This window comes from Drosophila mojavensis, unplaced genomic scaffold (assembly GCF_018153725.1).
Source record: "Drosophila mojavensis isolate 15081-1352.22 unplaced genomic scaffold, ASM1815372v1 contig_136, whole genome shotgun sequence".
NCBI classification, from domain to species: Eukaryota; Metazoa; Arthropoda; class Insecta; order Diptera; family Drosophilidae; genus Drosophila; species Drosophila mojavensis.
The window spans coordinates 15,642,930-15,657,278 of record NW_025318667.1 but is presented as its reverse complement, the minus strand read 5'-3'; the positions used below and the strand labels follow the sequence as shown (position 1 = coordinate 15,657,278).

Here is a 14,349-nt window from a genome sequence, read left to right as displayed (position 1 = left end):
AACCATTAATGATCGACTTAGTGGTCATCACAAACAACAGATAAAGTGGCAACACCGCCGTGTATATACATTTTGAGAGAAAATTTTGTTCAGGTGTGAAAAGTTCTTACATTTAAATATCGCTTAAAAATTAATGAAATCGTAATGCAAATAAATACTTAAATAAGTAAACTACGGCTACTGCTATTGCTAGTGCCCATGCGGCACGTTAAGCCGTATTTACTTAATTACTAATAATACACTGCAGCCGCAAACTGTCGCGTCGCATTACATACAGTGTTGCCAACTTTTGTATTCGCAAAAAGCTATTTTGGCGAAATTCGCATATCTTCACCATTATGTGCATTACAATTTTGATATTGCTAAGCAAAGAGTTAAACTCAACGTATGCAACATCACATATTGAAATATAGAAATTTGTTATTCATTGTTATTAAACGACTATTTTTCAGCTAGACTGCGTGTCACCGCCGTACCAATATAGCTTACAAGAATTTTTTGTGAATCTGGATATTAAACAGCTAAATCTAACCGGAAAAGGCTGAGTGGGCACCACTTTAGCCTGCGCCGCCGCCAAAGTCGTCACACAAAATGAAGTGAGCTACAAAACAAATAAAATAAATGCAATTACATATAATTCAAAACTAAAACGAAATAATTTTTACAATAATAACATCTCATTTTCGGTTTTCCCTTCCTATTTTCTCCGTGTACAGTAAACCAAAAGGCACAGCGGTTTTTTGTTAATTTTCTGAAGTTTCAATTTGTCTCGTCATTATCATCATCCGCATTGCCATCGTAATTTTTAGCAGGTTTGTCTTATTACCACCCATCAACCGCCAGCCCGCCCGCCCAGCTAGCTTTTGTGAGAAACCTTGTATACAAGTTCGGTTACTGGATCATTTTAATTGCGCACAGGAACTTTGTCGTTTGACATTCTTCATATCCCTAACGAACACAAACACATAAATATTTAGGTAAGTGCTGCTAGATGCTGTATTACCTCCCACTTTTTTCTAATTGTCGGCTAATTAACATCATATGCTCAACAGTTATGTCATCGACCGCGGGGAAACGTAAGGAAATATACAAATACCTGGCGCCATGGCCACTCTACTCCATGAACTGGAGCGTCCGGCCAGACAAACGTTTCCGCCTTGCCTTGGGTAGCTTCATCGAGGAGTACAACAACAAAGTGCAAATCATAAGCCTGGACGAGGATACCAGCGAATTTAGTGCTAAAAGGTGAGGAAATCATGGAGCAGAATGAAAATATTATATATTAAGTTATGTATATATTCATACATACATAGCAAGACAATCTAAAGTCGATAGATATATATCTTGAATGAAAATATTGTATTAGGAGCTGAGATTATAAATTAAATTTCTATTCATTGAGTTGACCTACGCAGGAAGACAATCTTAACTCGATAGATCTTGAATGAAAATATTGGATACTATAGTGTGTATATTTAGTTTGAGTTGTCTGTATAACTATAGCTCAGATTACCTTCTAGGTAAATTGTTATTTACTATGCTTACAATCTTTAGTCGATCCTTCCACCCAATATAGTCAGAGATTAGCTGCCAGCAGAAGAAAAAAGAGGTTTTAAGAGTCAGGTTTAACTATATCAAGATCCTCTGAGAGCTTATGCAAATAAATATTTAAATGTAATAATTTGTAATCTCATTTGCAGCACCTTTGACCATCCATATCCGACTACAAAAATCATGTGGATACCAGACTCGAAGGGCATCTATCCCGATCTGTTGGCCACCAGCGGTGATTATCTGCGTGTTTGGCGCGCCGGTGAACCGGATACCCATTTGGAGTGTGTTTTAAATAACAACAAAAACAGTGATTTCTGTGCGCCGCTCACATCGTTCGACTGGAACGAGGTGGATCCAAATTTGGTCGGCACCTCATCCATCGACACCACATGCACAATATGGGGCCTGGAAACTGGGCAGCCGCACGCTCGCGTCTATGTGGCTGGGCATGTTAAGACGCAGCTGATAGCACACGACAAGGAGGTCTATGACATTGCATTTTCACGTGCCGGCGGAGGACGGGACATGTTTGCCTCTGTTGGTGCCGATGGCTCAGTGCGCATGTTTGATTTGCGTCATCTCGAGCACTCAACCATTATCTATGAGGTGAGCTGCGACATGCCATACCTATTGCTATTTTATATAAATAATGAACTATTCTTAATTGATTAGGATCCTGCGCATACCGCCCTGTTGCGTTTAGCCTGGAACAAACAGGATCCGAATTACTTAGCCACAGTTGCCATGGATTCATGTGAAGTTATTATTTTAGATGTTCGTGTTCCTTGTACACCTGTTGCAAGACTGAGCAATCACAGAGCGTGCGTCAACGGTATTGCGTGGGCGCCGCATAGGTGAGCGAAACTAAATCAAAATAAGGATATGAAAGAGAAGACGGATATATATTATTTCTTTGCTTGCAGTTCCTGTCACATTTGCACTGCCGGTGATGATCACCAAGCACTGATCTGGGATATACAACAAATGCCACGCGCAATCGAGGATCCAATTTTAGCCTATACAGCTGCTGAAGGCGAAGTCAATCAAATACAATGGGGTGCCACGCAACCCGATTGGATAGCCATTTGCTATAACAAAGCGTGCGAGATCCTGCGGGTCTAAGAGTCAATTTTTTCTTACCACCCATGCCACGTGCCCCCTTTCCGACCCACACTGCTCTGCCTGTGTGACTGTGATGTGAGGAAATTGGTTGCTGTCACAATCCTCAATACGCACCCAACAACAGCAACAACAAAAACAACAGCAACAACATCATCAGCAAGAACAACAGAAGCAGCAGCAGCAGCAACAGCACACCAACACCACACAAGGACACTCAAAGACACACACACACACTTATATATATTACCATATATATAGATATACATACACACATGCGGATACGAACGTAATGTAGTTGTAGGTTTTGTAGGCGAAGCGGAAGAAACGCGTTTTAGTTTTATATCATATATACATATATATAAATATAAATATATATTATATATATTTATATATGGTTTTATATTCGGACGCCGATTTGTATCCCACAACCGCCTAGCTATCATTGGTGTTTGGTCGTCTGTGACTGTGGGTCAACGAACATGTGTGGCGCATAGGGCGAAGCAGCCGGGCAATTCTATTAGATTTTAGTTCATCCGTGCTCCCTGTGGCCGGGTCAGGCACAGTTAGCACCTTAGCTTAGTTGGTACATAACGTTATGATATATAAGTCTCAAGGTATAACCAAAATATGTATTGCTATTTGTAATTTATTTGACTCGTTTCGCAACGTTACGCTGAAAGGACGGACGCTTGATTCGGACGCTTAGTTATATATTTATTGAATTATCTGCTTTTAATAACCATTGTGTGTGTTTTCTGTTTTGAAATAACCAAATCAATTACGCAAAAGAAGAAGAAGAAACAACATAAGGAACAGAACAAAACAAACAAAAACAAATGATGATCGAAGCAAAAACAATGTCCTACCTCGTTTTCCAACATGTGAAATGTTGTTAAAATTTTTGTGTCTAACCGCAGTAAGAACAACAAGAACAACAACAACACAACTACACGCTTACAAGAACAACAGACAACAAACAACAAAAACAAAAAGGAGAGAAAGAAAAACCAGATGAAAATGTAACCAAAAAGACGCAAAAACGCTTTTTTTCGAAATATCTTTTATTGTTTGTTCACATTTTTTTATTATACGTTTTCTATGGGAACCACAAACCAAAACAAACAACAAAAGGACTTAAGCAAACAAAATAACAAAGCAAAAATAAAACGCAAATGCAAAGTAAAAAACAAAAATACTTGTATTTAGAAAACAGAAAAGAACTAAAAAAAAAACAAAAACAAAATACAATGCACAACCACAGCTAAATACAATACTTACTATTTAAAATACAACTAAAACAAAAAAAAAAAAAAAAAACCGAAATATTATATTGAGCGAGAGAGAATACAAGATTGTTGCTATCCAAAAAAAAAAAAAAAAAAAAAAACAAAAAACCGAAAGGAACATATAAAATATTGACTGCATATATATGATTACCATTAACTTCACGAAATAATGCCAGGCCCAGGAATGATCATACGATCCTTACTCCCGCAGTATAAACTTGTAAGCACTAAACGCAAAAACAAAATGCAAAAAAAAAAAAAAAAAAAAACAAACAAACAAAATGAAAATTACAATATAATACTAGCCTTCCTCCTTCCCGATCCACAAACTAGACATATACCAAATACAATCCATTTTCTATGGTCGAAACTATAGTGCGCCGCTCTGAGACTGAAATAAACGAGAAATCCCTTTAGCTGAGATGCCTTTCCGTTGGCTCAGAATGAACTGTTCAAACTTCAAATGCTAACATATATATGTGTATATATATCTATATAAAACTGATCATTCAGGAAAAAGAAAAAGCGTACCACACGTATTTTTTTTAATGACTTTTGGGTTTTCTTGTGTTGTTTTTTTTTTTTTTTAATCCGACTCGAAACATATATATAAGTATATAAAAACTAATCAACCAAAGCTCATTTTGATACATATATATTAATATATACTGCGTAGCATGAGTAAGGATTTTTTGGCAAACGGTTTCTATAACTTAGCAACATTATTCCCGTTTAGATCACAAAAAAAAAGCAAACAATAATTTTAATTTTTACTATGCGTTTGCATCATTTTTTATATCCACCTCACACACTAACACACACACACACACACACACACGAACGTACATCATGAATTGTAACTACATATACAATATAAGCAATTACATATATATACATTTGTGTATATATATGTATATAGACATCTGGTACTATGCTGGGTCAGCGCGGAGTTATGAATACTAGAAGGCAGCAGGAATACGAGAGGCGCAGCAACGAAACAGAAAATCCCAAAAAAAGAAAAAAAAAATACAAAAAACAAAATATTTAAATAAACAATTTTTAAATAAAAAAAATCTAATAAATTCTTGTGTGCTTCACTTAGATCAAGTCGGGCAAATCGGGCGGAGGACATATATTGCCAATATCGACTGTGCCGCTGGGCTCTTTTGCAGCAGCAGCAGCGCCAGGAGCAGGAGCACTGCAAGTTGTCAAGTTTATATTATTTCCGGCACGGATCTGAATCTATTGACTCACCTTTTCTTCGGCGTACGCACGGATTTGATGACGAGCAGCTCGTTGGCCTTGAGCTTCTTGAGTGTTATCTGCAAATGGCCAGTGATTTGGGAACGCTGCACAATCGACTCATCCGGCTTGACCTCCTCGTTGTAGGCGATTTGAAAGATCTTCCCCTTGACCGTGACGCGCACATAGTTTGTCTCGACGTCCACATCGATCAGAGATGTGTCCAGATGCCTGTCATTGATCAAATATAGTGAGAGATGCAGCAATATCGAATTGTGAATACAAACTTGTAAACTTCCAATAGCAGGCTATAGTGATCGGCCTCATCTTGGAAATTAAACGGCAACTTGCCCTGGTTTATGTTATAGGGTCGTCCGCAGGGCGCAAACAGATTCGGCTTTCGCTTGAGATTGGTTGTCAATGGATTTGGTGCCGGCTCGTGCTTTTCGCGGCCAAGCCTGTGCTGGCGCGCTATCTCCGTGCGTATTTCGGGGCAGTGCTCGCTTTTGGAATTCCAGAAGGTGCGTCGACGCTCCTCCTCGTCCTCCATGTCGGCGCACTGTTTGGCCAGTTGCTGCTGCTGCTCGGCCACGCGAATCCTTTGCTCATCCCGCTCGATGGCCTGTGCCGCCTGGCACTGGACAATGACAGCCCGATGCTGTTGGACGTGACGTTGCGCTTGCAGACGCTCTGTGGGCAATATCTCCTTGCAGTCGAAGCTGTGCAGCTGCAGCAAGGTGCCCACCACATAGTCACGATAATGGGGATATTCGACACACGGATTCCCAATCAGAATCAGTTCGCGTAAATTGTAATTGCCAATTAGCGATTCAATGCTGGTTAGCTCGCCAATGAAGTTGAGCGTCAGATCGAGCTTGTTGAGCGACTCGAGACTCTCCAAGTTCTCAATGCGCTCAATATTGTTAACCGCCACATTGAGATACTCCAGACGCTTCAGCTTGAACAGATTTTCCAGCCGGCCTATGAGATTGGACTGCAGCAGCAATATCTTGAGATCGCGACACCAGTTCTGTATGTGTTCAATGCGTTCAATGTCCTCTTGATGCAGCGACAGCTCCTCCAGCGTGCTAATTAGTCGCTCATTATGCTCCGACTTTTTGCGAACTAGCTCCTCTGTAACTGCAGGCGTTGCTCAATTTGATTACAAAGTCAAGAATTCGTATGTTATCGCTGTTGTTGTTACACTTACTGCGCACCATAATTGCTGAAATAGTATAAATATTAATGATGTCTATGTGTAAGTCTGGATTCAACTAATTCAAATTATAAACAAACAAAGGTCACTGCGTTGCTAGGTTTAATCGTTTCCTGTACCGTTGTTACTTTGTTGCTGTTGTTGGCGCTCGAAATTCAATTTATGTTTTGTGTCATCGGCGGGTGAGCAAGCCACCGACCGACCGATTGAACCTATCGAAATTAACATATCGATTTGCATGTAGGCAACGTCATCGACGTCCGGTGCCCTGCTTATTTTGTATTGCGGGAAATCTAATCAGTTGAATTAGTTAGTCTAACACGTCTAAAGTGCTTGATTACAGGGCCGCACTGCGGTGAAAAGATACAAATAGTTATAGTTGTTATATTTATATGTATTGTAAGAAAAAAACAAAAACAAACTAAATCAATGTACACCAATGATAAACCGTTAGGCCGATCATGGTGATCGCTAAGTGAACCAGATCCTTAGCATGATTTAACCGTAGGCTTAGTTTATAACTAATTAAACCTAAATTTCGAGAATTGAAACATGTGGCAAATGTATTCTAATATATTTACATCATAGTTTTTGCTTGACTATGAATCCGCTCCTGTATGCAATTGCTTCTGGTTTGCTCGCTGAATTAAAGAACGCCAACGCGAGCCGAAGCCAGACAATTTGTAACTTTGAAAGCGTAATCAGCAGTTGGCATCGATCAATATGGGCGATAAGGATTTGGACATCTTGCGGCCACTCAGCGATATCGAAGTGGATGAGCTGATGGCGCTCTATAAGGCGAAATATGGAGAGCTTAACTTTCACTATCTATTAATGTACAATCAGCGTAAATGGGATCGCCAGCTTGAGGCAGCAGGCGTTCCCCTAACCGATCTCAAATACATTTCGTTGCGCAAACGTTTCTACACGCACCGAGCTGGCGATTTCAGGCAGTACGGCACGTATGTGAGCCTGCATGAGGATGTAGTGCAGAGCGTCTCCTTCTACAGCTGGCAAACAGGTGGCGTGGAGCTGTTCGCCTGCCTGGAGCAGACCCGGCTTATTCAATGGGCGAACGGTGCGCTGCTTACCAATGTCGACCTGGACTTTTGCGAACGCGTCAAAGAGCTGGCCCTGAAGAAGGGCGCAACGGGAATACAGGCACGCCAGTGCTACGGCATGGTATTGCCCCATGCCGAGGCCAAAGTGGTCACAGTGCCCGAGTTGCTAACGGACTTCGAGCTGCGCCAGCTAACGGACGAGGATGCCGAGATAGTGCACGGGATATGGCCCAACAAGGGCGAAGGATCACTAGCATACATCCGTGCACTGATCAAGTTCAATCGAACCGTGGGTGTCTGTCGCAGTGACACAGGCGAATTGATTGCCTGGATATTCCAGAATGACTTCTCTGGCCTCGGGTAAGTAGCGATAGAGTGAGAGAGAGAGAGAGAGAGAGAGAGAGAGAGGCGAGAGCGAGGATCAAGTGCAGTCGTAGCTAAGGTCTCGATTTTCTTTTGCATAGTATGCTACAGGTGCTGCCCAAGGCGGAGCGCCGTGGCCTTGGCGGGCTGCTGGCTGCCGTTATGAGCAAATTGATTGCCAAAAAGGAGGAGGTGACGCTAACCGCGTGGATTGTATCCAACAATTGGCGGTCGGAGGCGCTGCTCAAACGCATTGGCTACAAAAAGGCAGTTGTGAACGAGTGGATAAAGCTGCTGCCCGCCTAGCCGGCGCATCCTAGATTTGGATTTGGATTGGGATTTGGTTGCGGTAGTGGATAAACACTGGGCCGGTTCCAAGTGAAGGCCAAAACTGACTGGTTTACATAGTACGCAGTAAAACGTAGTAGATACATGTGTTTATTGCCTATGTACACGGTCAACAATTTTGAATACGCACGCATTTCGCATTTCGATTTTGTAAATACATACATACATACAATTTTAAGGCATAATCATTCTAATTCGAACTGAGAAAACAATATATCAATATTCCTTTCAGCGGCAACTGAGGCAAATCCGTTGCGGATTCAGTCTCAATCATATACATATACTTATTTACATACCGCCTCACTCGCATATTTCATTATCATACAATTTTATACAAGATAACTTAAAAACAAAAAAAAAAGGATGGGCAGGAAAGCAACGGTAAGAAAGGGAAATGAAATGGAAACCGGAGGGAAAACTACAAACGAAATGTGTCACACGAGCAGAGAGAGCACATTACATATTGTTAGATTTGAATGCGGGAATACTATTCAATTATTCGGATTGCCCGTAGATAGCGAACTCCGTCTGATAAGAATTGTTATCTCAACCATCGATGAATGCTAGACGTGAGGCGACGACGAGTTGTAAACGAATGTTGTAGCTCTTCCTTCCAACACAATTGCACTAATTAGAAAACTATACGAACAGCAGGCGCGTGGTGCTCCCGCTTGGCATCCCGCTGCCGTTCACCAGCAAGCTGTTGCTGATGCTGCTGCTGCTGCTGTTGGCGCTCATGGGCATTGGCATTGGCATTTGTACGGACGCAGAGCCCTTGTGCAGGCCATTTCCAATGTTGCCATTGAGCGAGCTGCGATAGTAGTTGTCATTCAGCGGCGTATACTTAATATGACTGTTTGGCACCTGCAGCGGCAGCTCTCTGGCCTTCGAGATTTGTTTGGCACGATTGTAGCACAGCACACCGATGATGGCTAGCGTCATGCCCAGACAATTCACCCACGTGACCGGATTGCCCAATATCAGCAGCGAGACGGCAATCACGAAGATCCGCTTCGAGGCGCTGGCCACGGCGTATGTAAGTGGCGTAACGAGCGACAGCACACTGAACGCAATTATATTCTGCATCCAGTTGAGAACGCCGTCGGTGAAGAGCAGCGCAATCACTCGATAGTCCAGATTTTTCTGCAATCCAGGAAAATAATAATTAGAAATCAATAAAGGTGAATTTATAGATAAATGCCATACAATAACTGAATGCCGAAATACGGCCATGCTGTCCATGTAGAGCCAGAGGGGCAGGAAAATGAATAGGGACAGCTTGCCGAGCAGATGCAGCAGTCGCAAGTGATGTATGCCCGTGTCCTTGAGCACCTGCATAGAGAATCGATTGAATTGATAATGAAAGCCAAGTGAGATTATGCGAGTGAGCGATCGCTTTACCTTCTTGGAGAAGATGTTTTGGAGGGAGAAACCCATGGTCGAAATGAGTGCACTGATTAGGCCGAGCATATCAAATGAGATTTCAGTGACGGTGGCAATGGCCACGCCAGTTATGATGGGCAGCAGGCTCAGGTACACCAGTGTGGGCTGCTTCTCGCCAAAGAAGACGCGCGTCAGTACGACGGTGAAAAGCGGCATGGTCGCTTTAACTGTACAGTAGTTGTTGGGGAAGAAGAACAAGAATTGCAAATAGTTTTCAGCATTTGGTGACGTGTGAAGTAAATTACGATTTGATTGACTTTTGCTCAACTGACCTGTGTGGGCATAGGAGACGGGCACCTTCCACAGCGATATGTGCGAGGTGACCGAGGCAAGCAGCTTGCCAATGGCCAGCGGGACAATTAGTCGCAAGTAGTAGGCGCGCGGTATGTCCTGGTATTTGCGTATTCGCCATAAATTAAAGAATGGCCCACTATATAGGGTGATGCTGCATAGCTGGATGAGGGTGACGGTCATTGGGAATGGGAACTCATTGAGCACCATTTTGCCAATGACATTGTTGCTGGACGAAATCACGTACCAGAAGAGACACATCAATAGCACGACCGCAACATGACGGGTGCTTGTGCGTTTACCACCCAACATATTTAAATATCTTGGTGTGTGTTTATTGTAGTTGCTCAATTGAGGAGCCGTTGTCAGTGTCAGAGGCACAGAGTCACTGCCTCTGCGCGCGCCAGTCCGCTGGTCCTTTCAATTGATCTTTGTTTATTGCATCTCGCTGTATGTTTAAATCTTAAATAAATATATGCACGTCGACAATGTCGTCCGTTTGTTTTCTACGTGGACGTAACGGTGTGGCCAGACAATACCGTATCTCTGTTAAGTGTTGTTAAATGCTGCCACATTCGGTTATCGATAAACATTTGAATTAACAACTTCCCAATTGGCAGTTTCCAACCAGAATTATCTGTTTCATGAACCATTAGCTAAATTTAATTACAAAATATTCTTTTATTTTTATTTATAAGGCACGTTAATCTAATACTTAATTTTACAAACGTCTCTATTTTTGTTAATTATTTGATTTTTTATTTGGCCTCACGTTTCTTTGGTCTGGATACGTGTATTTGCACTTTATATATTACTGATAGTAAATGATGGAAAACTTAAATCTGTTTATCCAAGCATATGCTTAATTAGTTTTCAATTGGAATCGTTTTTCCATAATGCATTTGAAGTGGTTATTACTTTGGCAATAATTAGTTGATCATTGTTTCAATTGTTGGGCCTCGACGCGCTTGATCGCCAAGGCGTTGCGCAGTTCCCGGAATATACGATCGGCCCATAAGGACGAGCTGGGAGGCGAGGCGGTGAGCTCCTTCAGTGCCAACAATACGTTCGTTTGCTGTTGCGTTAGGTCCGAATCATTGAAGCGAGGATTTAGCCAATAGACACCCTCATGCGATGGCGGAACAGCCTGGACACCAACATTCCGCCCGAGATTCATCATCCGAGGATCCGTCTGGGTTGATGCACTCTTGTACAGACCGGTAGATAGCGATTCATCCTCTATCTTGCTGCAATTGCCGTTCTCCTTCTGATGCGAGAATCTGAGCTGCTGAATGGTCATCTTCGAGTTCTGTTGTAGCTCCATCAAACGTGTCACATTAATTCCGGTTAGACGCAACAGCTCCCTTGTCGCATTGGGCAACGGCTCCAGGCCCCACTTCTTCAAATTGATGTTCGATACCGATGTCGAGTTGAACTTATATCTAACATTGAAATTGTTGCACAACGGCGAGGGATTCTCGAATGTATGACTGGTCATATACCCACCTAGTTTTGGTATTTTCCGAATGGTGTTGACCACCAGAAACTCGGTCTCCGGTGCCTTGGATGCCTTGAGTTGCATTAACTCTAGCACTTTCTTCGCCCGCTCCACGCCCCGGCGACGCTTTTCCTGAACTGTTAGCGGAGCTGGTGGTGCCTCTGGTGCTTTTTGCTGTAGTTTGCTTATGTTGATTACTTTGATGCTCTTCTCCTCGGGCCGCACTGGCACATAGTCCAGTTGATCGGGCTCAGTTTTTATGACGGACTTGGAACCCGTTCTTGATCCACTGGGTCGATCAGGCTCCTGTAATCGTCGCTCCTTACGGCTTTTGTGTGAACTTGGGCTATTACTGCCACTGCGACTACGACTGCGACGTCGCTTCTTATGGCTTTCGTTCTTCTTTTCTTTCTTATGTTTTTTTCTTTTCTTCTCTTTCTCTTCTTCTGTTCGCTCCAAGCGTTCAAGCTCCCTTTGCCGCTGCTCGATACGGTCTTGTAGCGCCTGCTCTTCTTCGTTATTTGCATTTGGCGGCTCCAGATCCATTTGATCGAGTTGATCTACATGGCTATAAGATTCATCTAAAACGCCTTGAAAGTCTGTCTCCGACAGGATATCAAGAAAGCCCAACTGCAGTTCTCTGCGCTCCTCCTTTTTCACAACAATCAGCTCTTTTGAATCTTCATTGTCATCGATCGGCAAATCCGAATTTCCATTTTCTTCAGATTCACACTGAGTTTCTGCCGGCTCTGGTTCAAATGTGGTCACTACTCTTAATGGCGTCGGGCAATAATCATTTTGTGGGCTCCGCTTTAAGAACATTGACGGTGGCGGCGGCGCTGATGCCTGATCATCAGCATCGCTCTCCCAACCGGTGGCGCCATTAGCATTAACTGCCTCCTGGCCGAGGGGCGATTGGCCGCCTTCATCACGCAGCGGGGTGCACGCGTTATCTTCATCTTCGGATGGGGATTGTTTGTATATGATATTTGAGTAAGTGGATTCGACTTCGGTTTTTACGCGAGCTGCCTCCTCCATATTACAGAGAATGGCGATAATATACTTTCAAATATATTGAAAACACAATGGAATTGCTTCAAATCATTCTACGAAATCCGAATAAATTTGCAATTTCTTTGCAAGCCCTTCTTAAGAAATTTTAGGCTATCCAAAAGGAACCGATTTATGATCTCGATAGTTCGGCTCAAGTAGATCCTAACGCGATTCAGTTCGTGAACAGTTATTTTTTTTTTTAATTTTTAACATTTTTAAATTTTTAAATAAAAGGTATTGTTTTTAATTTATTATAATAGTTTGTATTCAAATAACAAATATTTTACTCAATTAGATTACGATTTTACAGACAGAGTATGATAAGAAATAGAAAGTTGAAACTTATAACTCAATATTATGAAAATTTTAAAGATATTAATGATCGCTTATATTTCCTTTTACTATCGATAGCATTCCACTTGTCGGCAAATATATCTATCACGAACAATCGAGGTATCGATATGTGCGAGGCTTAAGTGTCCACACAGCTGTTTGCTGGCAGATTACGCGACCGATGGTGCTTCAAGTTCTTTTTATTGCTATAAATCTTTTGACAACTTTATAAAACAAACCTGAAGCACCATGCACAAAATGATAAGGCAAATTGCGCAGCTAACGGTGCAAACGCCGCTGCTTGCGGCCGCCCCCGTAACCAGCGCAGCAAAATTGTTAGCCATGCCGCCTGTGATCACGCAAAACGTTGACTGCTGCGGCGTGCACACGGCTGCCTCTGGGGGCCTTTGCACTAAATGGAATAAACACAATTACGGACCTCGCAAATGGCTGGAATACAACAAAACTGTGCATCCGCCACAGGAAGCGGACGAGGAGCCACGCAAAGCGGTAAATGGCTACCATTTCGTTTATTTTGACCAACTTTAATAGTTAATTACAATATTAAAATCATTTATTTATATATAGTATGTGTGCCATATGCGCAGCAACATCAAATATAGTCCGGACAAGATGTGGTATATAGCGGCCTTTGTGCGCGGCATGTCCGTAGACGAGGCGCTCAAGCAACTGAATTTTGTGCTCAAAAAGGGCGCCACAGATGTCAGGGAGACGATACTGGAGGCTCAGCAAATGGCCGTTGAGCGGCACAATGTTGAGTACAAGAGCAATTTGTGGATTGGTAAATAAATATGAGTGCTAACCATATGGGCCTTTAATAATTTCCATTCCACTCGTGCACACCAGCTGAATCCTTTGTGGGCAAAGGACGCGTCTTCAAGGGAATGCGACGACATGCACGCGGTCGCTTTGGACGCGTCGAGTACAAGCACTGTCACTACTTCCTGCGGCTAGAGGAGGGTGAACCACCGCAGCACTACTACCTACCCGAGCCACAAACACCTGAGCAGCAGTTGGAGCAATGGCTGGAGCAGATGCGCAGTCGAAAGGTCATCAATTCGTTGTAGAGACTCAAACACACACACACTCACATACACAGCCTGCGCCCTTGTACACAGCCTCATCCACATAAAACGGATTTGAAGTTGTTTTCAAAAACGTTCGTTTATTAATAAAAATGCAAATGAAACTGACTTTAACTAGTACTTGGAAATCTGATTCGATTTTGTATATAGAACATAGATCAATTTCAAGTAATTATTGTCGAAATGTATATGAAATCATTTTTGCAATGCAACTGTTATGATGCTTCGATATAGAACATAGATCAACTTAAAGCAATTAAGATAATAATTCATAAACAAATTTTGCAATGAAACTTTTATGATCTATAGGAAAATTTAAAGTGTATCTTTCTCGCTGATCTATGTAGTCAGAGGAATAAATCTGTGGCAATCAAATTAACGAAAATTCGTTATTCGTTTTTGTTTTATTTTTAGATTTTGTATTTATTCATTT

At 42.2% G+C, this 14,349-nt stretch overlaps 6 protein-coding genes across 8 annotated transcripts; 3 read left to right on the top strand and 3 right to left on the bottom strand.

The window, feature by feature from the left end:
- The first annotated feature begins 1 nt into the window (after position 1).
- On the top strand, positions 2 to 3,776 carry LOC6583944 (DDB1- and CUL4-associated factor 7). 3 transcript variants are annotated; one of them, XM_015161359.3, is made up of 7 exons: positions 2 to 93; positions 457 to 596; positions 717 to 977; positions 1,053 to 1,245; positions 1,701 to 2,160; positions 2,227 to 2,408; positions 2,478 to 3,776. In XM_015161359.3, the coding sequence occupies exons 4-7, from the start codon at positions 1,055 to 1,057 to the stop codon at positions 2,674 to 2,676; spliced, it is 1,032 nt and encodes a 343-aa protein (XP_015016845.1). In that variant the 5' UTR covers positions 2 to 93; positions 457 to 596; positions 717 to 977; positions 1,053 to 1,054; the 3' UTR covers positions 2,677 to 3,776. The 3 variants fall into 3 exon arrangements, with proteins under 3 accessions (XP_015016845.1, XP_032588370.1, XP_002009604.1); XM_032732479.2 differs by having other exon boundaries at positions 5 to 93; positions 453 to 596; XM_002009568.4 differs by lacking the exon at positions 2 to 93 and adding an exon at positions 236 to 385 and having other exon boundaries at positions 453 to 596.
- A 1,038-nt stretch (positions 3,777 to 4,814) lies between these two features.
- LOC6583943 (protein tilB) lies at positions 4,815 to 6,660 on the bottom strand. The gene is made up of 5 exons (XM_002009567.4): positions 6,540 to 6,660; positions 6,415 to 6,429; positions 5,492 to 6,344; positions 5,217 to 5,435; positions 4,815 to 5,160 (listed from the first exon to the last, which is right to left on the bottom strand). The coding sequence occupies exons 1-5, from the start codon at positions 6,658 to 6,660 to the stop codon at positions 5,061 to 5,063; spliced, it is 1,308 nt and encodes a 435-aa protein (XP_002009603.2). The 3' UTR covers positions 4,815 to 5,060.
- A 483-nt stretch (positions 6,661 to 7,143) lies between these two features.
- LOC6583942 lies at positions 7,144 to 8,370 on the top strand. Its single transcript, XM_002009566.4, has 2 exons — positions 7,144 to 7,841; positions 7,946 to 8,370. Exons 1-2 carry the CDS (start codon positions 7,144 to 7,146, stop codon positions 8,148 to 8,150), a joined length of 903 nt encoding a protein of 300 aa, XP_002009602.1. The 3' UTR covers positions 8,151 to 8,370.
- Positions 8,267 to 10,465, bottom strand: LOC6583941 (solute carrier family 35 member E1 homolog). Its single transcript, XM_002009565.4, has 4 exons — positions 9,908 to 10,465; positions 9,594 to 9,802; positions 9,399 to 9,524; positions 8,267 to 9,335 (listed from the first exon to the last, which is right to left on the bottom strand). Exons 1-4 carry the CDS (start codon positions 10,236 to 10,238, stop codon positions 8,832 to 8,834), a joined length of 1,170 nt encoding a protein of 389 aa, XP_002009601.2. The 5' UTR covers positions 10,239 to 10,465; the 3' UTR covers positions 8,267 to 8,831.
- Positions 10,466 to 10,587: 122 nt separating this feature from the next.
- Positions 10,588 to 12,636, bottom strand: LOC6583940 (protein panoramix). Its single transcript, XM_002009564.4, has one exon. The coding sequence runs from the start codon at positions 12,460 to 12,462 to the stop codon at positions 10,864 to 10,866; it is 1,599 nt and encodes a 532-aa protein (XP_002009600.1). The 5' UTR covers positions 12,463 to 12,636; the 3' UTR covers positions 10,588 to 10,863.
- A 314-nt stretch (positions 12,637 to 12,950) lies between these two features.
- LOC6583939 (39S ribosomal protein L22, mitochondrial) lies at positions 12,951 to 14,024 on the top strand. The gene is made up of 3 exons (XM_002009563.4): positions 12,951 to 13,320; positions 13,399 to 13,612; positions 13,678 to 14,024. Exons 1-3 carry the CDS (start codon positions 13,060 to 13,062, stop codon positions 13,896 to 13,898), a joined length of 696 nt encoding a protein of 231 aa, XP_002009599.1. The 5' UTR covers positions 12,951 to 13,059; the 3' UTR covers positions 13,899 to 14,024.
- The last annotated feature ends 325 nt before the right edge of the window (positions 14,025 to 14,349 follow it).